Below are 23,979 nucleotides of genomic sequence, written 5' to 3'. Positions count from 1 at the left end.
ATCCATTCCCATCCATCCCCTATTGATTTGGCCCCATCCATCCCCTATTGATTTGGTTCCATCCCCCATTGGTTTGGTCCCATCCATCCCATTGTGCCCTATGTTGGTTTCAGTTGAGTCCATTTGAGTTGGGTTGGTTTGATTTCCCATTTTTAAGCCCATTTTGTGATTATTTTCCATTTTTACGTCATTTTTGCTTTTTTTTTCCCTCTCATCCCATTCTGTTCCCATTCCTTTCCCATTCCCATCCCATCCCATTCCTATTCCGATCCCATTCCGTTCCTGTTCTGTTCTCATTCCATTCTCAATCCATTCCCATCCCAATCCCATTCCATTCTGTTCTATCCCATCCCGTTCCATTCCCATCCCAATGCCATTCCCTTCCCAACCCCATTCCATTCCCCTTCCCAATCCCGTTCCATTCCATTCCCATCCCAATCCCATTCCATTCCCATCCCAATCCCATTCCATTCTGTTCTATCCCATCCCATTTCATTCCAATCCCATTCCATTCCCATCCCGTTCCATTCCATTCCCATCCCAATCCCATTCCATTCCCATCCCAATCCCATTCCATTCTGTTCTATCCCATCCCATCCCATTCCATCCCAATCCTATTCCATTCCCATCCCATCCCATTCCATTCCCATCCCAATCCTATTACATTCTGTTCTATCCCATCCCAAACCAATTCTAATCCCATTCCGTTCCCATCCTGTTCCATTCCCTTCCTAATCCCATTCCATTCCCGTTCCCATCCCAATCCCATTCCCATTCCAACCCCATTCCATTCTCATCCCAATCCCATTCCATTCCCATCCCAATCACCCCAACCCCAATCCCGACCCCAATCCCATTCCATTCCCATCCCAATCCCATCCCAACCCCAATCCCAATCCCATTCCATTCCCATCCCAATCACATCCCAATCCCATCCCAACCCCAATCCCAATCCCATCCCAATCCCAATCCCAATCCCAAACCCATTCTCCTTCCCATTCTCATTCCCATTCCATTCCCATCCAAACCCCATTCCATTCCATTCTCATCTCAATCCCATTTCATTCCCATCCCAATCACCCCAATCCCAACCCCAACCCCAATCCCGTTCCATTCCCATCCCAATCCAATCCATCCCAATCCCAACCCCAATCCCAATCCCAATCCCATTCCGTTCCCATCCTGTTCCATTCTCTTCCTAATCCCATTCCATTCCCATCCCAATCCAAATCCATTCCCATCCCAATCCCATTCCATTCCCATCCCAATCCAATCCATCCCAACCCCAATCCCAATCCCATTCCATTCCCATCCCAACCCCTGTCCATTCCCCGTCCCAATCACCCCAATCCCATTCCATTCCCATCCCAATTCCATCCCATTCTCATACCAATCCCATTCCCATCCAATCCCAATCCCGTTCCATTCCCATCCCCCAATCCCATTCCATTCCCATTCCAATCCTATTCCATTCTGTTCTGTCCCATCCCATTCCATTCCCATCCCAATCCCATTCCATTCCCATCCCAATCCAATTCCATTCCCATCCCAATCCCATTACATTCCCATTCCCAACCCAATCCCATTCCCATTCCAATCCTATTCCATTCTGTTCTATCCCATCCCATTCCCTTCCCATCCCAATCCCATTCCATTCCCATCCCAATCCAATTCCATTCCCATCCCAATCCCGTTCCATTCCCATCCCAATCCCATCACATTCCCATTCCATTCTCATCCCAATCCCATTCCCATCCCAACCCCAATCCCATTCCCATCCCAATCCTTCTCCATTCCCATCCCAATCCCTCTCCATTTTCACTCCCAATCACCCCAATCCCATTCCCATTCCATTCCCATCCCAATCCCATTCCATTCTGTCCCATCCCAATCCCATTCCATTCCCATCCCATTCCCATCCCAATCCCAATCCCATTCTGTTCTATCCCAATCCCATTCCATTCCCATCCCATTCCCATCCCAATCCCATCCCAATCCCAATCCCAAACCCATTCTCATTCCCATTCCCATTATATTCCCATCCAAACCCCATTCCATTCCCATCCCATTCTCATCCCAATCCCATTCCATTCCCATCCCAATCCAATCCATCCCAACCCCAACCCCAATCCTAATCCCATTCCATTCCCATCCCAATTCCATTCCATTCTGTCCCATCCCAATCCTATTCCATTCCCATCCCAATCCCATCCCAACCCCAATCCCATCCCAATCCCAAACCCATTCCCATTCCGTTTCCATTCCATTCCCATCCAAACCCCATTCCATTCCATTCTCATCCCAATCCCATTCCATTCCCATCCCAATCCAATCCATCCCAATCCCAACCCCAATGGCAATCCCAATCCCATTCCATTCTGTTCTATCCCATCCCATTCCCTTCCCATCCCAATCCCATCCCAACCCCAATCCCAATTCCATCCCAACCCCAATCCCAATCCCATCCCAATCCCAATCCCAAACCCATTCTCATTCCCATTCCCATTCCCATTCCATTCCCATCCAAACCCCATTCTATTCCCATTCCATTCTCATCCCAATCCCATTCCATTCCCATCCCAATCACCCCAATCCCAACCCCAACCCCAATCCCGTTCCATTCCCATCCCAATCCAAACCATCCCAATCCCAACCCCAATCCCAATCCCAATCCTAATCCCATTCCCATTCCCATCCCAATCCAAACCATCCCAATCCCAACCCCAATCCCAATCCCAATCCTAATCCCATTCCCATTCCCATCCCAATCCAAACCATCCCAATCCCAACCCCAATCCCAATCCCAATCCTAATCCCATTCCCATTCCCATCCCAATCCAAACCATCCCAATCCCAATCCCAATCCCAATCCAATCCATCCCAACCCCAATCCCAATCCCATTCCAATCCCATCCCAATCCCATCCCAACCCCAATCCCATCCCAATCCCAATCCCAAACCCATTCTCATTCCCATCCCCCAATCCCATTCCATTCCCATCCCAATCCTATTCCATTCTGTTCTATCCCATCCTGTTCCATTCCCATCCCAATCCCATTCCATTCCATTCCCATTCCATTCTCATCCCAATCCCATTCCATTCCCATCCCAATCCAATCCATCCCAATCCCAACCCCAATCCCAATCCTAATCCCATTCCATTCCCATCCTAATCCCATTCCATTCTGTCCCATCCCAATCCCATTCCATTCCCATCCCATTCCCATCCCAACCCCAATCCCAATCCCATCCCAACCCCAATCCCAATCCCATTCCCATCCCAATCCCAAACCCATTCCCATTCCCATCCAAACCCCATTCCATTCCCTTTCCATTCTCATACCAATCCAATTCCATTCCAATCCCAACCCCAATCCTAATCCCATTCCATTCCCATCCCAATTCCATTCCATTCTGTTCTATCCCAATCCCATTCCATTCCCATCCCAATCCCATCCCAACCCCAATCCCAATCCCATCCCAACCCCAATCCCAAACCCATTCTCATTCCCATTCCCATCCCATTCCATTCCCATCCCAACCCCAACCCCAACCCCAATCCCACTCCCCCCCGCCATCTTTGTTTCCCAGTGAGCCGCCATATTAGAGAGCTGGTGGAAAGGAGCACCAAGAAGAAACCCAAACTGAGAAAGAAAGCCAAGGCCCACCATGAGGAGCGCCATGGTAGGGCCGCGCTTCACACCCCTCGCTAATTAACCTCGGCCTAATTAACCTCATTAATTAACCTCGGCTCCTAATTGGGGTCGGAGGTGGAGGGCCAAGGCCCAACCATAAGGAGCGCCATGGTAGGCCCAAAACCACCTCTCTCCTGCTCCCATCCAATGGGGCTCTGCTAATTAACCTGAGCCTAATTAACCTTCATTAATTAACCTCTGTTAATTAACCTGAGGCTAATTAACCTTCATTAATTAACCTCAGCTCCTAATTGGGGTCGGAGGGCCAAGGCCCATCATGAGGAGCGCCATGGTAGGCCCAGGAACCACCTCTCTCCTGCTCCCATCCAATGGGGTTCTGCTAATTAACCTAAGCCTAATTAACCTTCATTAATTAACCTCGGCTAATTAACCTGAGGCTAATTAGCCTTCATTAATTAACCTCGGCTAATTAACCTGAGGCTAATTAACCTTCATTAATTAACCTCGGCTCCTAATTGGGGTCGGAGGGTAGGGTCTGATATGGGTCAAGTTTGGGGTCATCAGGGTCTGATATGGGGTAAGTTTGGGGTCATCAGGGTCCGATATGGGGCAGGTTTGGGGTCATGAGGGTCTGATATGGGGCAAGTTTGGGGTCATCAGGGTCTGATATGGGGCAGGTTTGGGGTATCAGGTCCCCTATGAGGCAAGTTTAGGGTCTTCATGACCCGATATGGGGCAAGTTTGGGGTCATCATGGCCGGATATGGGGCAAGTTTGGGGTCATCAGGGTCTGATATGGGGCAAGTTTGGGGTCATCATTATCTGATATGGGGCAAGTTTGGGGTCATTGGGACCCGATATGGGGCAAGTTTGGCGTCATCAGGGTAAGACATGGGGCAGGTTTGGGGTCATCAGGTCCTCATATGGGGTCCACCCACCCCATAGCCCCACAGCGCCCCACTGACCCCACTCTTCCTTGTCTTTTAGGGGTGGCCATCAGCACCTACGCCAAGTATTGCTACAGCAAGCTGCAGAAGGCCGCCCTGACCGGAGCCAAGAAGGTAAGAGGGGACAACAGTGTCCATCATGGCCGCATCTCCATCCATGGTGTCCAACCATGGCCATGAGCCCCATCATGTCCCACCACACTCATGTTCTCCATCATGTCCCACCACACTCATGTTCTCCATCATGTCCCACCACACTCATGTTCTCCATCACGTCCCACCACACTCATGTTCTCCATCATGTCCCACCACACTCATGTTCTCCATCACGTCCCACCACACTCATGTTCTCCATCATGTCCCTCCACGTTCTCCATCTCCATGTCCCACCTTCTCCCCCCTTTTAGGGCCTGAAGAAGCCCAACCTGGAGGAGATCCGCCATGCCAAGAACTCCGTCTTCAACCCGTCCATGTTTGGGAGCTCCCTGCAGGAGATCATGGCCATGCAGAAGGATCGATATCCCGACCGACAGCTGCCCTGGGTCCAAACGCGACTCTCCGAGGAGGTGCTGGCCCTAAATGGGGATCAGACCGAAGGGATCTTCAGGTAAAAACCCCATAGGAACGGGGCTATGGGGTCGTGTTTTGGGGTCTATGGTCGTTATAGGGTTTATGGTCATGGTGGGACCCATGGTCATGTCCAGAACTATGGCCATGATCATTGGGGTCATTATAGGGTTCATGGTCATTATAGGGTCTATGGTCTTGGTGGGATCCATGGTCGTATTGGGAACTATGGCTATGGGGTCGTGTTTGGGTCCATGGCCATTATAGGGTTTATGGTCATGATGGAAACCATAGACTTGTTGGGAACCATGGCTATAGGGTCGTCTTTGGGTCTATGGCCTTTATAGGGTTTATGGTCGTGGTGGGGTCTATGGTCATACTGGGAACCATGGCTATAGGGTCGTGTTTGGGTCCATGGCCATTATAGGGTCTATGGTCATGTCAAGAACCATGGCCATGATCATTGGGGTCATTATAGGGTTCATGGTCATTATAGGGTCTATGGTCATGTTGGGAACCATGGCTATGGGGTCTTGTTTGGGTCTATGGCCATTATAGGGTCTATGGTCATGGTGGCGTCTATGGTCCTAATGGGAACCATGGCTATGGGGTCGTGTTTGGGTCTATGGCCGTTATAGGGTTTATGGTCATGGTGGGATCCATGGTCATGTTGGGAACCATGGCTATGGGGTCTTCTTTGGGTCCATGGTCATTATAGGGTTTATGGTCATGATGGAACCCGTGGTCATAATGGGAACCTGGCTATGGGGTCATGTTTGGGGTCCATGGTCATTATAGGGTTTATGGTCATGATGGGGTCTATGGTCCTATTGGGATCCATGGCTATGGGGTCATGTTTGGGTCTATGGTCATTATAGGGTTTATGGTATTTGTGGGATCCATGGTTCTATTGGGAACTGGGGCTATGGGGTCGTGGTTGGGGTCCGTGGTCATTGTAGGGTTTATGGTCATGGTGGGGTCTTGGTCATGTCAAGAATCAGGGCTATGGGATCGTCTTTGGGTCCATGGCCAAGGTGGGGGCAATGGGGTCGTGTTTGGGGTCTATGGCCTTAATAGGGTTTATGGTCATGATGGAACTCATGGTCATGGTGGGATTCATGGCTATGGGGTCGTCTTTGGGTCCATGGTCATTATAGGGTTTATGGTCATGATGGGGTCTATGGTCATACTGGGAACCATGGCTATAGGGTCGTCTTTGGGTCTATGGCCATTATAGGGTTTATGGTCATGTCCAGAACCATGGCCATGATCATTGGTGTCATTATAGGGTTTATGGTCATGGTGGGATCCATGGTCGTATTGGGAACCATGGCTATGGGGTCATGTTTGGGTCCATGGTCATTATAGGGTTTATGGTCATGATGGAACCCATGGTCATATTGGGAACCATGGCTATGGGGTCGTGTTTGGGGTCTATGGCCTTAATAGGGTTTATGGTCATGGTGGGATCCATGGTCATATTGGGAACCATGGCTATGGGGTCGTGTTTGGGGTCCGTGGTCATTGTAGGGTTTATGGCCATGGTGGGATCCATGGCTATGGGGTCGTGTTTGGGTCCATGGTCATTATAGGGTTTATGGTCATGGTGGGGTCTATGGTCATGTCAAGAACCATGGCCATGATCATTGGGGTCATTATGGGGTCTATGGCCATTATAGGGTTTATGGTCATGATGGGGTCTATGGTCATATTGGGAACCATGGCTATGGGGTCGTGTTTGGGTCCATGGCCATTATAGGGTTTATGGTCTTTTTGGGATACATGGTCCTATTGGGAACTGTAGCTATGGGGTCGTGTTTGGGTCTATGGCCGTTATAGGGTTTATGGTCATGATGGAACCCATGGTCATGTCCAGAACCATGGCCATGATCATTGGGGTCATTATAGGGTGTATGGTCATGGTGGGACCCATGGTCATGATGGGAACCATGGCTATGGGGTCGTCTTTGGGTCCATGGCCAAGGTGGGGGCTATGGGGTCGTGTTTGGGGTCTATGGCCTTAATAGGGTTTATGGTCATGGTGGGGTCTAAGGTCCTATTGGGAACCATGGCTATGGGGTCGTGTTGGGGTCCATGGTCATTATAGGGATTATGGTCATGGTGGGATCCATGGTCATGATGGGAACCATGGCTATGGGGTCGTCTTTGGGTCTATGGCCATTATAGGGTTTATGGTCATCATGGGGTCTATGGTCATGTCCAGAACCATGGCCATGATCATTGGGGTCATTATAGGGTTTATGGTCATTATAGGGTCTATGGTCATGTTGGGAACCATGGCTATGGGGTCTTGTTTGGGTGTATGGCCTTTATAGGGTTTATGGTCGTGGTGGGGTCTGTGGTGCTATTGGGAACCATGGCTATAGGGTCGTGTTTGGGTCCATGGTCATTATAGGGTTTATGGTCATGTCAAGAACCATGGCCATGATCATTGGGGTCATTATGGGGTTTATGGTCATTATAGGGTCTATGGTCGTATTGGGATCCATGGCTATGGGGTCGTGGTTGGGGTCTATGGCCGTTATAGGGTTTATGGTCATGGTGGGGTCTATGGTCATATTGGGATCCATGGCTATGGGATCGTCTTTGGGTCCATGGCCAAGGTGGGGGCTATGGGGTCGTGTTTGGGGTCTATGGTCGTTATAGGGTCTATGGTCATGGTGGGACCCATGGTCGTATTGGGAACCATGGCTATGGGGTCGTGTTTGGGTCCATGGCCATTATAGGGTTTATGGTCATGGTGGGGTCTATGGTCATATTGGGAACCATGGCTATGGGGTCGTGTTCGGGTCCGTGGTCATTATAGGGTTTATGGCCATGGTGGGGTCCTTGGTCATGTTGGGAACCATGGCTATGGGGTCGCATTTGGGTCCATGGTCATTATAGGGTTTATGGTCATTGTGGGGTCTTGGTCATGGTGGGATTCATGGCTATGGGGTCGTCTTTGGGTCTATGGCCATTATAGGGTTTGTGGTCTTTGTGGGGTCTTGGTCATGTCAAGAACCATGACTATGGGGTCTTGTTTGGGTCCATGGCCATTGTGGGGTCTATTGTCATATTGGGAACCATGGCTATGGGGTCGTCTTTGGGGTCTATGGCCGTTATAGGGTTTATGGTCATGGTGGGACCCATGGTCATGTCCAGAACTATGGCCATGATCATTGGGGTCATTATAGGGTTTATGGTCATTTTGGGGTCTATGGTCATGTTGGGAGCCATGGCTATGGGGTCATGTTTGGGTCCATGGCCATTATAGGGTCTATGGTCATGTCAAGAACCATGGCCATGATCATTGGGGTCATTATAGGGTTTATGGTCATTTTAGGGTCTATGGTCATGTCAAGAACCATGGCTATGGGGTCTTCTTTGGGTCTATGGCCATTATAGGGTTTATGGTCATAGTGGGGTCCTTGGTCATGTTGGGAACCATGGCTATGGGGTCGTGTTTGGGTCTATGGCCATTATAGGGTTTATGGTATTTGTGGGATCCATGGTCCTATTGGGAACTGTGGCTATGGGGTCGTGTTTGGGTCCATGGTCATTATAGGGTCTATGGTCATGTTGGGAACCATGGCTATGGGGTCGTGTTGGGGTCTATGGCCGTTATAGGGTTTATGGTCATCATGGGGTCTATGGTCATGTCAAGAACCATGGTCATGATCATTGGGGTCATTATAGGGTTTATGGTCATTATAGGGTCTATGGTCATGTTGGGAACCATGGCTATGGGGTCTTCTTTGGGTCTATGGTCATTATAGGGTTTATGGTCATGGTGGGATCTATGGTCGTATTGGGAACCGTGGCTATGGGGTCGTGTTTGGGTCTATGGCCATTATAGGGTTTATGGTCATCATGGGGTCTATGGTCATGTCAAGAACCACGGCCATGATCATTGGGGTCATTATGGGGTTTATGGTCATTATAGGGTCTATGGTCGTATTGGGATCCATGGCTATGGGGTCGTGTTGGGGTCCATGGTCATTATAGGGTTTATGGTCATGGTGGGGTCTATGGTCACATTGGGAACTATGGCTATGGGGTCTTCTTTGGGTCCATGGTCATTATAGGGTTTATGGTCATGATGGAACCCATAGACTTGTTGGGAACCATGGCTATAGGGTCGTCTTTGGGTCTATGGCCTTTATAGGGTTTATGGTCGTGGTGGGGTCTATGGTCATACTGGGAACCATGGCTATGGGGTCGTCTTTGGGTCTATGGCCATTATAGGGTTGATGGCCATTGTGGGGTCTATGGTCATGTTGGGAACCATGGCTATGGGGTCGTGTTTGGGTCTATGGCCGTTATAGGGTTTATGGTCATGGTGGGATCCATGGTCATGTCCAGAACTATGGCCATGATCATTGGGGTCATTATAGGGTTTATGGTCATCATGGGGTCTATGGTCATGGTGGGAACCGTGGCTATGGGGTCGTCTTTGGGTCCATGGTCATTATAGGGTTTATGGGGTCTTGTTTGGGTCAATGGCCATTATAGGGTTTATGGTCATGATGGGGTCTATGGTCCTATTGGGAACCGTGGCTATGGGGTCGTGTTGGGGTCTATGGCCATTATAGGGTTTATGGTCATCATGGGGTCTATGGTCATGGCAAGAACCATGGCCATGATCATTGGGGTCATTATAGGGTTTATGGTCATGGTGGGGTCTTGGTCATGGTGGGATTCATGGCTATGGGGTCGTGTTTGGGTCCATGGTCATTATAGGGTTTATGGTCATAGTGGGACCCATGGTCATATTGGGAACCATGGCTATGGGGTCGTGTTTGGGTCCATGGTCATTATAGGGTTTATGGGGTCTTGTTTGGGTCAATGGCCGTTATAGGGTTTATGGTCATGGTGGGGTCTATGGTCCTATTGGGAACCATGGCTAAAGGGTCGTGTTGGGGTCCATGGTCATTGTAGGGTTTATGGTCATGGTGGGGTCTATTGTCATATTGGGAACCGTGGCTATGGGGTCGTGTTTGGGGTCTATGGCCGTTATAGGGTTTATGGTCATGGTGGGATCCATGGTCATGTCAAAAACCATGGCCATAATCATTGGGGTCATTATAGGGTTTATGGACATGGTGGGGTCTTTGGTCACGTCAAGAACCATGGCCATGATCATTGGGGTCATTATAGGGTTTATGGTCATGGTGGGACCCATGGTCATGATGGGAACCATGGCTATGGGGTCATCTTTGGGTCCATGGTCATTGTAGGGTTTATGGTCATGGTGGAGTCTATGGTCACATTGGGAACCATGGCTATGGGGTCGTGTTGGGGTCTATGGCCGTTATAGGGTTTGTGGTCATGGTGGGACCCATGGTCATGTCCAGAACCATGGCCATGATCATTGGGGTCATTATAGGGTCTATGGTCATGGTGGGGTCCATGGTCCTATTGGGAACCATGGCTATGGGGTCGTGTTGGGGTCCATGGCCATTATAGGGTTTATGGCCATGATGGAACCCATGGTCATGTTGGGAACCATGGCTATGGGATCGTCTTTGGGTCCATGGCCAAGGTGGGGGCCATGGGGTCGTGTTTGGGGTCTATGGCCGTTATAGGGTTTATGGTATTTGTGGGATCCATGGTCCTATTGGGAACTGGGGCTATGGGGTCGTGGTTGGGGTCCGTGGTCATTGTAGGGTTTATGGTCATGGTGGGGTCTTGGTCATGTCAAGAATCATGGCTATGGGGTCTTGTTTGGGTCTATGGCCATTATAGGGTTTATGGACATGGTGGGACCCATGGTCATGTCCAGAACCATGGCCATGATCATTGGGGTCATTGTAGGGTTTATGGTCATGGTGGGATCCATGGTCATGATGGGAACCATGGCTATGGGGTCGTCTTTGGGTCCATGGCCATTATAGGGTTTATGGTCATGGTGGGGTCCATGGTCCTATTGGGAACCATGGCTATGGGGTCGTGTTGGGGTCCATGGTCATTATAGGGTTTATGGTCATGGTGGGACCCATGGTCATGATGGGAACCATGGCTATGGGGTCGTGTTTGAGTCCATGGCCATTATAGGGTTTATGGTCATGGTGGGGTCTAAGGTCCTATTGGGAACCATGGCTATGGGGTCGTGTTGGGGTCCATGGCCATTATAGGGTTGATGGCCATGGTGGGGTCTATGGTCATGTCCAGAACCATGGCCATGATCATTGGGGTCATTATAGGGTTTATGGTCATTATAGGGTCTATGGTCTTGGTGGGATCCATGGTCATGTCAAGAACCATGGCCATGATCATTGGGGTCATTATAGGGTTTATGGTCATTATAGGGTCTATGGTCTTGGTGGGATCCATGGTCGTATTGGGAACTATGGCTATGGGGTCGTGTTTGGGTCCATGGCCATTATAGGGTTTATGGTCATGTCAAGAACCATGGCCATGATCATTGGGGTCATTATAGGGTTTATGGTCATGGTGGGATCCATGGTCATATTGGGAACCATGGCTATGGGGTCGTGTTGGGGTCCGTGGTCATTGTAGGTTTTATGGTCATGGTGGGGTCTATGGTCATGATGGGAACGATGGCTATGGGGTCGTGTTAGGGTCCATGGCCATTATAGGGTTTATGGTCATGGTGGGGTCTTGGTCATGTTCAGAACCATGGCCATAATCATTGGGGTCATTATAGGGTTTATGGTCATTATAGGGTTTATGGTCATGTCAAGAACCATGGCCATGATCATTGGGGTCATTATAGGGTTTATGGTCATGGTGGGTCTATGGTCATGTCCAGAACCATGGCTATGGGGTCTTGTTTGGGTCATTATAGGGTTTATGGTCTTTGTGGGATCCATGGTCCTATTGGGAACCATGGCTATGGGGTCGTGTTTGGGTCCATGGTCAATATAGGGTTTAGGGTCATGGTGGGGTCTATGGTCACATCTAGAACCATGGCCATGATCATTGGGGTCATTATAGGGTTTATGGTCATTATAGGGTCTATGGTCATGTCCAGAACTATGGCCATGATCATTGGGGTCATTATAGGGTTTATGGACATGGTGCGGTCTATGGTCATATCAAGAACCATGGCCATGATCATTGGGGTCATTATAGGGTTTATGGTCATGATGGAACCCATGGTCATGATGGGATCCATGGCTATGGGGTCGTGTTGGGGTCCGTGGTCATTATAGGGTTTATGGTCATGGTGTAGTCTATGGTCACATTGGGAACTGTGGCTACGGGGTCGTGTTTGGGTGTATGGTCATTATAGGGTTTATGGTCATGGTGTGGTCATATTGGGGTCATGGTCACATTGGGATCTGTGGTCCTATTGGGGTCTGTGGCCATATAGGGTCACGTTGGGGTCTGCGGCCATATAGGGTCTATTGGGGTCTGTGGCCATATAGGGTCACATTGGGGTCTGTGGCCATATAGGGTCTATTGGGGTCTGTGGCCATATAGGGTCCTATTGGGTTCTATGGCCATATGGGGTCTATTGGGGTCTGTGGCCATATAGGGTCCTATTGGGGTCTGTGGCCATATAGGGTCACGTTGGGGTCTGCGGCCATATGGGGTCTATTGGGGTCTGTGGCCATATAGGGTCTATTGGGGTCTGTGGCCATATAGGGTCACATTGGGGTCTGTGGCCATATAGGGTCCTATTGGGTTCTATGGCCATATAGGGTCACACTGGGGTCTGTGGCCATATAGGGTCTATTGGGGTCTGTGGCCATATAGGGTCACGTTGGGGTCTGTGGCCATATGGGGTCTATTGGGGTCTGTGGCCATATAGGGTCACATTGGGGTCTGTGGCCATATTTGGTCCTATTGGGGTCTGTGGCCATATGGGGTCTATTGGGGTCTGTGGCCATATAGGGTCCTATTGGGGTCTGTGGCCATATGGGGTCTATTGGGGTCTGTGGCCATATAGGGTCGCATTGGGTTCTGTGGCCATATAGGGTCACACTGGGGTCTGTGGCCATATAGGGTCTATTGGGGTCTGTGGCCATATGGAGTCTATTGGGGTCTGTGGCCATATAGGGTCATATTGGGGTCTGTGGCCATATAGGGTGTATTGGGGTCTGTGGCCATATAGGGTCCTATTGGGGTCTGTGGCCATATAGGGTCACATTGGGGTCTGTGGCCATATAGGGTCACACTGGGGTCTGTGGCCATATGGGGTCTATTGGGGTCTGTGGCCATATAGGGTCCTATTGGGGTCTGTGGCCATATGGGGTCTGTTGGGGTCTGTGGCCATATAGGGTCACATTGGGGTCTGTGGCCATATAGGGTCTATTGGGGTCTGTGGCCATATAGGGTCACATTGGGGTCTGTGGCCATATAGGGTCTATTGGGGTCTGTGGCCATATAGGGTCCTATTGGGTTCTGTGGCCATATAGGGTCACATTGGGTTCTATGGCCATATAGGGTCTATTGGGGTCTGTGGCCATATGGGGTCACATTGGGGTCTGTGGCCATATAGGGTCACATTGGGGTCTGTGGCCATGTAGGGTCCTATTGGGGTCTGTGGCCATATAGGGTCACATTGGGGTCTGTGGCCATATAGGGTCACATTGGGGTCTGTGGTCATATAGGGTCACACTGGGGTCTGTGGCCATATAGGGTCACATTGGGGCCTGCGGCCATATAGGGTCACATTGGGGTCTGTGGCCATATGGGGTCTATTGGGGTCTGTGGCCATATAGGGTCACATTGGGGTCTGTGGCCATATAGGGTCACACTGGGGTCTGTGGCCATATGGGGTCTATTGGGGTCTGTGGCCATATAGGGTCCTATTGGGGTCTGTGGCCATATGGGGTCTGTTGGGGTCTGTGGCCATATAGGGTCACATTGGGGTCTGTGGCCATATAGGGTCTATTGGGGTCTGTGGCCATATAGGGTCACATTGGGGTCTGTGGCCATATAGGGTCTATTGGGGTCTGTGGCCATATAGGGTCCTATTGGGTTCTGTGGCCATATAGGGTCACATTGGGTTCTATGGCCATATAGGGTCTATTGGGGTCTGTGGCCATATGGGGTCACATTGGGGTCTGTGGCCATATAGGGTCACATTGGGGTCTGTGGCCATGTAGGGTCCTATTGGGGTCTGTGGCCATATAGGGTCACATTGGGGTCTGTGGCCATATAGGGTCACATTGGGGTCTGTGGTCATATAGGGTCACACTGGGGTCTGTGGCCATATAGGGTCACATTGGGGCCTGCGGCCATATAGGGTCACATTGGGGTCTGTGGCCATATGGGGTCTATTGGGGTCTGTGGCCATATAGGGTCACATTGGGGTCTGTGGCCATATAGGTTTCTATTGGGGTCTGTGGCCGTATGGGGTCTATTGGGGTCTGTGGCCATATAGGGTCCTATTGGGTTCTATGGCCATATGGGGTCCTATTGGGTTCTGTGGCCATATAGGGCCCTATTGGGTTCTATGGCCATATGGGGTCTCCTGTCCTGTCCCCACACAGAGTCCCCGGTGACATCGATGAGGTCAACGCTCTCAAGCTGCAGGTGGATCAATGGAAGATCCCCACCGGCCTGGAGGACCCCCATGTACCTGGTAAGACCCCCATATACCCCATACGACCCCATTGTACCCCATAGGACACCCATATACCCCATAGGACCCCATTGTACCCTATAGGACACCCTTGTACCCCATAGGACACCCATATACCCCATAGGACCCCATATACCCCATAGGACACCCATGTTCCCAGTAGGACCCCCATATACCCCATAGGACCCCATTGTACCCTATAGGACACCCTTGTACCCCATAGGACACCCATATACACCATAGGATACCCATATACTCCATAGGACACCCACATACCCCATAGGATACCCATATACCCCATAGGACACCCATGTTCCCAGTAGGACCCCCTTATACCCCATAGGACACCCTTATACCCCATAGGACACCCTTGTACCCCATAGGACCCCATTGTACCCTATAGGACACCCATGTACCCCATAGGACACCCATATACCCCATAGGACCCCCATGTACCCTATAGGATACCCATGTACCCCATAGGACACCCTTGTACCCCATAGGACACCCTTGTACCCCATAGGACCCCATTGTACCCTATAGGACACCCATGTACCCCATAGGACACCCATATACCCCATAGGACACCCATGTTCCCAGTAGAACCCCCATGTACCCCATAGGACCCCCATATACCCCATAGGACACCCTTGTACCCCATAGGACCCCCATGTACCCCATAGGACACCCATATACCCCATAGGACACCCATGTACCCCATAGGATACCAAATACCCCATAGGACCCCCATGTACCCCATAGGACACCCATGTACCCCATAGGACACCCTTGTACCCCATAGGACACCCATATACCCCATAGGACACCCTTGTACCCCATAGGATACCCATATACCCCATAGGACACCCATGTACCCCATAGGATACCCATATACCCCACAGGACACCCATGTTCCCAGTAGGACCCCCATATACCCCATAGGACACCCTTGTACCCCATAGGACCCCATTGTACCCTATAGGACACCCATATACCCCATAGGATACCCATATACCCCATAGGACACCCATATACCCCATAGGACCCCCATGATCCCGTTAAGACCCCCATGATCCCAATAGGACCCCCATATCCCCAATAGGACCCCATAGGTTAGCATAGGGTCTATGGGGCAGGTTCATACCCCACTTATGGGTCCCACCCCCTATATCCCCCCCCCTGCCCCATAGCGTCCCATGAACCCAATAGGACCCCCATGTACCCCATAGGACCCCCACGATCCTGTTAAGACCCCCATGATCCCAATAGGACCCCCATGTACCCAATAGGACCCCCCATTTACCCCATAGGACCCCCATGATCCCAATAGGACCCCCATGATCCCCATAGGACCCCCATGATCCCATTAGGACCCCCATGATCCCAATAGGACCCTCACGATCCCATTAGGACCGCCATGATCCCAATAGGACCCCCATATTCCCATTAGGACCCCCACGTACACCATAGGACCCCCATGATCCCAGTAGGGACCCCCATATACCCCATAGGACACCCTTGTACCCCATAGGACCCCATTGTACCCTATAGGACACCCATGTACCCCATAGGACACCCATGTTCCCAGTAGGACCCCCATATAACCCCATAGGACACCCATGTACCCCATAGGATACCCATGAACCCCATAGGACACCCATATACCCCATAGGACCCCCATGTACCCGGTAAGACCCCCATGTGCCCCATAGGACCCCCATGTTCCCAGTAGGACCCCCATATACCCCATAGGACACCCATGTACCCCATAGGACCCCCATGTACCCCATAGGACACCCATATACCCCATATGACCCCCATGATCCCAATAGGACCCCCAAGTACCCTGTAGGACCCCCATGTTCCCGTTAAGACCCCCTTGTACCCCATAGGACCCCCATGTACCCCATAGGACACCCATGATCCCAATAGGACCCCAATGTACCCCATAGGACACCGAAGTACCCCATAGGACCCCCATAATCCCAATAGGACACCGAAGTACCCCATAGGACCCCCAAGTACTAAATAGGACCCCCAAGTACCCCATAGGACCCCCATATACCCCATATGACCCTCATGATCCCAATAGGACCCCCACGATCCCGTTAAGACCCCCATGTACCCAATAGGACACCCACAATCCCAATAGGACCCCCATGTACCCCATAGGACCCCCATATTCCCAATAGGACCCCCATTTACCCCATAGGACCCCCACGATCCCGTTAAGACCCCCATGATCCCAATAGGACCCCCATGTACCCCATAGGACCCCCATATACCCCATAGGACACCCTTGTACCCCATAGGACCCCATTGTACCCTATAGGACACCCATGTACCCCATAGGACACCCATGTTCCCAGTAGGACCCCCATATACCCCATAGGACACCCATGTACCCCATAGGATACCCATGAACCCCATAGGACACCCATATACCCCATAGGACCCCCATGTACCCGGTAAGACCCCCATGTGCCCCATAGGACCCCCATGTTCCCAGTAGGACCCCCATATACCCCATAGGACACCCTTGTACCCCATAGGACCCCATTGTACCCTATAGGACACCCATGTACCCCATAGGACACCCATATACCCCATAGGACCCCCATGTACCCGGTAGGACCCCCACATTACCTTTAAGACCCCCATGATCCCAATAGGACCCCATGTACCCCATAGGACACCCATATACCCCATAGGACACCCATATACCCCATAGGACCCCCATGTACCCGGTAAGACCCCCATGTGCCCCATAGGACCCCCATGTTCCCAGTAGGACCCCCATATACCCCATAGGACACCCATGTACCCCATAGGACCCCCATGTACCCCATAGGACACCCATATACCCCATATGACCCCCATGATCCCAATAGGACCCCCATTTACCCCATAGGACCCCCACGATCCCGTTAAGACCCCCATGATCCCAATAGGACCCCCCAAGTACCCTGTAGGACCCCCATGTTCCCGTTAAGACCCCCTTGTACCCCATAGGACCCCCATGTACCCCATAGGACACCCATGATCCCAATAGGACCCCAATGTACCCCATAGGACACCGAAGTACCCCATAGGACCCCCATAATCCCAATAGGACACCGAAGTACCCCATAGGACCCCCAAGTACTCAATAGGACCCCCAAGTACCCCATAGGACCCCCATATACCCCATATGACCCTCATGATCCCAATAGGACCCCCACGATCCCGTTAAGACCCCCATGTACCCAATAGGACACCCACAATCCCAATAGGACCCCCATGTACCCCATAGGACCCCCATATTCCCAATAGGACCCCCATTTACCCCATAGGACCCCCACGATCCCGTTAAGACCCCCATGATCCCAATAGGACCCCCATGTACCCCATAGGACCCCCATGTACCCCATAGGACCCCCATGATCCCAATAGGACCCCCACGATCCCATTAAGACCCCCATGATCCCAATAGGACCCCCCACGATCCCGTTAAGACCCCCACGTACCCAATAGGACCCCCATGATCCCAATAGGACACCCATGTACCCCATAGGACACCCTTGTACCCCATAGGATACCCATATACCCCATAGGACACCCATGTACCCCATAGGACCCCCATGTACCCCATAGGACACCCTTGTACCTCATAGGACCCCATTGTACCCTATAGGACACCCATATATCCCATATGACCCCCATGATCCCAATAGGACCCCCATGATCCCGTTAAGACCCCCATGATCCCAATAGGACCCCCACAATCCTAATAGGACCCCCATGTACCCCATAGGACACCGAAGTACCCCATAGGACCGCCATGAACCCAATAGGACCCCCACGATCCCGTTAAGACTCCCATGTACCCCCATAGGACCCCCATGTACCCCATAGGACCCCCACGATCCCGTTATGACCCCCATGATCCCAATAGGACCCCCACGATCCTAATAGGACCCTCACGATCCCATTAGGACCGCCATGATCCCAATAGGACCCCCACGATCCTAATAGGACCCCCAAGATCCCAATAGGACCCCCATGATCCCGTTAAGACCCCCATGATCCCAATAGGACCCCCACGATCCCATTAAGACCCCCACTTTCCCCCATAGGACCCCCATATTCCCACTAGGACCCCCACGTGCCCCATAGGACCCCCATGATCCCAATAGGACCCCCACGATCCCAATAGAATCGCCATGATCCCAATAGGACCCCCATGTTCCCAATAGGATCCCCATGTACCCCATAGGACCCCAATGTTCCCAATAGGACCCCATAGGTTGTCATAGGGTCTATGGGGCTGGTTCATACCCCACTTATGGGTCCCACCCCATATATCCCCCCCCCTGCCCCATAGCATCCCATGAACCCAGTAGGACCCCCATGTTCCCGTTAAGACCCCCTTGATCCAATAGGACCCCCATGTACCCAATAGGACCCCATGATCCCATTAAGACCCCCTTGATCCCAATAGGACCCCCACGATCCCATTAAGACCCCCAAGTACCCCATAGGACCCCCATTTACCCCATAGGACCCCCACGATCCCGTTAAGACCCCCAAGATCCCAATAGGACCGCCATGAACCCAATATGACCCCCATGATCCCAATAGGACCCCCATGTACCCAATAAGACACCCATGTACCCCATAGGACACCCATATACCCCATAAGACACCCATATACCCCATAGGACACCCATGTACCCGGTAAGACCCCCATGTACCCCATAGGACCCCCACGATCCCGTTAAGACCCCCATGATCCAATAGGACCCCCATGTACCCCATAGGACACCGAAGTACCCCCATAGGACCGCCATGAACCCAATAGGACCCCCATTTACCCCATAGGACCCCCATTTACCCCATAGGACCCCCATATTCCCAATAGGACCCCCATGATCCCATTAAGACCCCCTTGATCCCGTTAAGACCCCCATGATCCCAATAGGACCCCCATGTACCCCATAGGACACCCATTTACCCCATAGGACCCCCATTTACCCCATAGGACCCCCACGATCCCAATAAGACCCCCATGATCCCAATATGATCCCCATAGGGTCTATAGGGTCTATTTGCCCCTCCTGCCCCATAGCGTCCCATGAACCCAGTAGGACCCCCACGATCCCGTTAAGACCCCCCATGATCCCAATAGGACCCTCATGTACCCCATAGGACCCCCATTTACCCCATAGGACCCCCATTTGTCCCCATAGGACCCCCACGATCCCAATAAGACCCCCACGATCCCATTAAGACCCCCATGATCCCAATACGACCCCCAAGTAACCCATAGGACCCCCATATTCCCAATAGGACCCCCCACGATCCCAATAAGACCCCCTTGATCCCATTAAGACCCCCTTGATCCCAATAGGACCCTCACGTTCCCATTAGGACCCCCATTTACCCCATAGGACCCCCATTTACCCCATAGGACCCCCCACGATCCCAATACGACCCCCAAGTACCCCATAGGACCCCCATATTCCCAATAGGACCCCCACGATCCCGTTAAGACCCCCATGATCCCAATAGGACCCCCATGATCCCAATAGGACACCCATGTACCCCATAGGACACCCTTGTACCCCATAGGACCCCATTGTACCCTATAGGACCCCCATGTACCCAATAGGACACCCACGATCCCAATAGAACCCCATGATCCCAATAGGACCCCCATGATCCCGTTAAGACCCCCATGATCCCAATAGGACCCCCACGATCCCAATAGGACCCCCATTTACCCCATAGGACCCCCACGATCCCGTTAAGACCCCCATGATCCCAATAGGACCCCCACGATCCCGTTAAGACCCCCACGTACCCCATAGGACCGCCATGATCCCAATAGGACCCCCACGTACCCAATAGGACTGCCATGAACCCCATAGGACCCCCACGATCCCAATAGGACCCCCATGTACCCAATAGGACCCCCATGTACCCCATAGGACCCCCACGATCCCGTTAAGACCCCCATGATCCCAATACAACCCCCAAGTACCCCATAGGACCCCCATTTACCCCATAGGACCGCCATGAACCCAATAGGACCCCCAAGTACCCCATAGGACCCCCATGATCCCAATAGGACCCCCACGATCCCGTTAAGACCCCCCTTGTACCCAATAGGACCCCATGGGTTGTAATATGGGATATGGGGCAGGATAACACCCCACTTATGGGTCCCACCCCCTATATTTCCCCCCTCCTGCCCCATAGCGTCCCATGAACCCAGTAGGACCCCCATGTACCCAATAGGACCCCCATGTACCCCATAGGATCCCAATAGGACCCCCACGATCCCAATAGGACCCCCAAGTACCCGGTAGGACCCCCATTTACCCCATAGGACCCCCATGATCCCAATAGGACCCCCATATACCCCATAGGACACCCATATACCCCATAGGACCCCCATGTACCCGGTAGGACACCCATGTACCCCATAGGACACCCTTGTACCCTATAGGACACCCATGTACCCCATAGGACACCCTTGTACCCCATAGGACACCCATATACCCCATAGGACCCCCATGTACCCAATAGGACCCCCATGTACCCGATAGGACCCCCTTGTACCCTATAGGACACCCATGTACCCCATAGGACACCCATATACACCATAGGATACCCATATACCCCATAGGACACCCATGTTCCCAGTAGGACCCCCTTATACCCCATAGGACACCCTTATACCCCATAGGACACCCTTGTACCCCATAGGACCCCATTGTACCCTATAGGACACCCATGTTCCCCATAGGACACCCATGTACCCTATAGGATACCCATGTTCCCAGTAGGACCCCCATATACCCCATAGGACACCCTTGTACCCCATAGGACCCCATTGTACCCTATAGGACCCCCATATACCCCATAGGATACCCATGTTCCCAGTAGGACCCCCATGTACCCCATAGGATACCCATATACCCCATAGGATACCCATATACCCCATAGGACACCCTTGTACCCCATAGGACACCCATGTACCCCATAGGACCCCATTGTACCCTATAGGACACCCATGTACCCCATAGGACCCCCATATACCCCATATGACCCCCATGATCCCAATAGGACCCCCATATTCCCATTAAGACCCCCATGATCCCAATAGGACCCCCATTTACCCCATAGGATCCCCACGATCCCAATAGGACCCCATAGGGTCTATGGGGCAGGTTAACACCCCACTTATGGGTCCCACCCCCTATATTTCCCCCCTCCTGCCCCATAGCGTCCCATGAACCCAATAGGACCCCCACGATCCCGTTAAGACCCCCACGTACCCCATAGGACCGCCATGATCCCAATAGGACCCCCACGTACCCAATAGGACTGCCATGAACCCCATAGGACCCCCACGATCCCAATAGGACCCCCATGTACCCCATAGGACCCCCACGATCCCGTTAAGACCCCCATGTACCCAATAGGACCCCCACATACCCCATAGGACCCCCATGTACCCCATAGGACCCCCACGATCCCATTAAGACCCCCATGATCCCAATAGGACCCCCATTTACCCCATAGGACCCCCATATTCCCAATAGGACCCTCACGATCCCATTAAGACCCCCATGATCCCAATAGGACCCCCATTTACCCCATAGGACCCCCATATTCCCAATAGGACCCTCACGATCCCATTAAGACCCCCACGATCCCGTTAAGACCCCCATGATCCCAATAGGACCCTCATGTACCCCATAGGACCCCCACGATCCCAATACGACCCCCAAGTACCCCATATGACCCCCATGATCCCAATAGGACCCCCACGATCCCGTTAAGACCCCCTTGTACCCTATAGGACCCCCAAGTACCCCATAGGACCCCCATATACCCCATATGACCCCCATGATCCCAATAGGACCCCCACGATCCCGTTAAGACCCCCATGATCCCAATAGGACCCCCATTTACCCCATAGGACCCCCACAATCCTGTTAAGACCCCCTTGTACCCAATAGGACCCCCATGTACCCCATAGGACCCCCATGATCCCCATAGGACCCCCACGATCCCAATAGGACCCCCACGATCCCGTTAAGACCCCCATGATCCCAATAGGACCCCATAGGGTCTATGGGGCAGGTTAACACCCCACTTATGGGTCCCACCCCCTATATTTCCCCCCCCTGCCTTATAGCGTCCCATGAACCCAGTAGGACCCCCATGTTCCCAATAGGATCCCCATGTACCCCATAGGACCCCAATGTTCCCAATAGGACCCCATAGATTAGCATAGGGTCTATGGGTCAGGTTCATACCCCACTTATGGGTCCCACCCCCTATATTTCCCCCCCCCTGCCCCATAGCGTCCCATGAACCCAGTAGGACCCCCATGTACCCAATAGGACCCCCATGTACCCCATAGGATCCCAATAGGACCCCCACGATCCCAATAGGACCCCCAAGTACCCGGTAGGACCCCCATTTACCCCATAGGACCCCCATGATCCCAATAGGACCCCCATATACCCCATAGGACACCCTTGTACCCCATAGGACCCCATTGTACCCTATAGGACCCCCATGTACCCAATAGGACCCCCATGTACCCAATAGGACCTCCATGTACCCCATAGGACCCCCACGATCCCATTAAGACCCCCATGATCCCAATAGGACCCCCATGTACCCAATAGGACCCCCATTTACCCCATAGGACACCCTTGTACCCCATAGGACCCCCATATTCCCAATAGGACCCCCATGTACCCCATAGGACCCCCACGATCCCGTTATGACCCCCATGATCCCAATAGGACCCCCACGATCCCGTTAAGACCCCCATGTACCCCATAGGACACCCATGTACCCCATAGGACCCCCATGTACCCAATAGGACCCCCATGATCCCAATAGGACCCCCATGTACCCAATAGGACCCCCATTTACTTCATAGGACCCCCACGATCCCAATAGGACCCCCATGATCCCAATAGGACCCCCACATACCCCATAAGACCCCCACGATCCCATTAAGACCCCCTTGATCCCAATAGGACCCCCACGATCCCAATAGGACCCCCACGATCCCATTAAGACCCCCAAATACCCCATAGGACCCCTATATTCCCAATAGGACCCCCTTGATCCCAATAGAACCCCCATGATCCCAATAGGACCCCATAGGGTCTATGGGGCAGGTTCACACCCCACTTATGGGTCCCTGCCCCATAGCGTCCCTATTGAAGCTGTGGTACCGA

General features: G+C 52.1%; 1 protein-coding gene across 1 annotated transcript in view; it reads left to right on the top strand.

Moving 5' to 3' along the window:
• Positions 1 to 23,979, top strand: part of ARHGAP39 (Rho GTPase activating protein 39) — a gene marked incomplete at its 3' end in the record, with an annotated part of 115,383 nt that extends 91,404 nt beyond the window's left edge. Inside the window, exons 6-10 of the mRNA XM_072330602.1 lie at positions 3,592 to 3,684; positions 4,643 to 4,716; positions 5,010 to 5,209; positions 14,637 to 14,728; positions 23,954 to 23,979. Of these exons, the coding sequence (XP_072186703.1) occupies positions 3,592 to 3,684; positions 4,643 to 4,716; positions 5,010 to 5,209; positions 14,637 to 14,728; positions 23,954 to 23,979 (485 nt within the window). The remainder of the gene's footprint in view (positions 1 to 3,591; positions 3,685 to 4,642; positions 4,717 to 5,009; positions 5,210 to 14,636; positions 14,729 to 23,953) is intronic.

The sequence above is a fragment of the Excalfactoria chinensis genome, chromosome 2 (genome assembly GCF_039878825.1).
Source record: "Excalfactoria chinensis isolate bCotChi1 chromosome 2, bCotChi1.hap2, whole genome shotgun sequence".
NCBI classification, from domain to species: Eukaryota; Metazoa; Chordata; class Aves; order Galliformes; family Phasianidae; genus Excalfactoria; species Excalfactoria chinensis.
The sequence above is the reverse complement of the archived record's forward strand: the minus strand, read 5'-3'. Positions and strand labels throughout refer to the sequence as shown.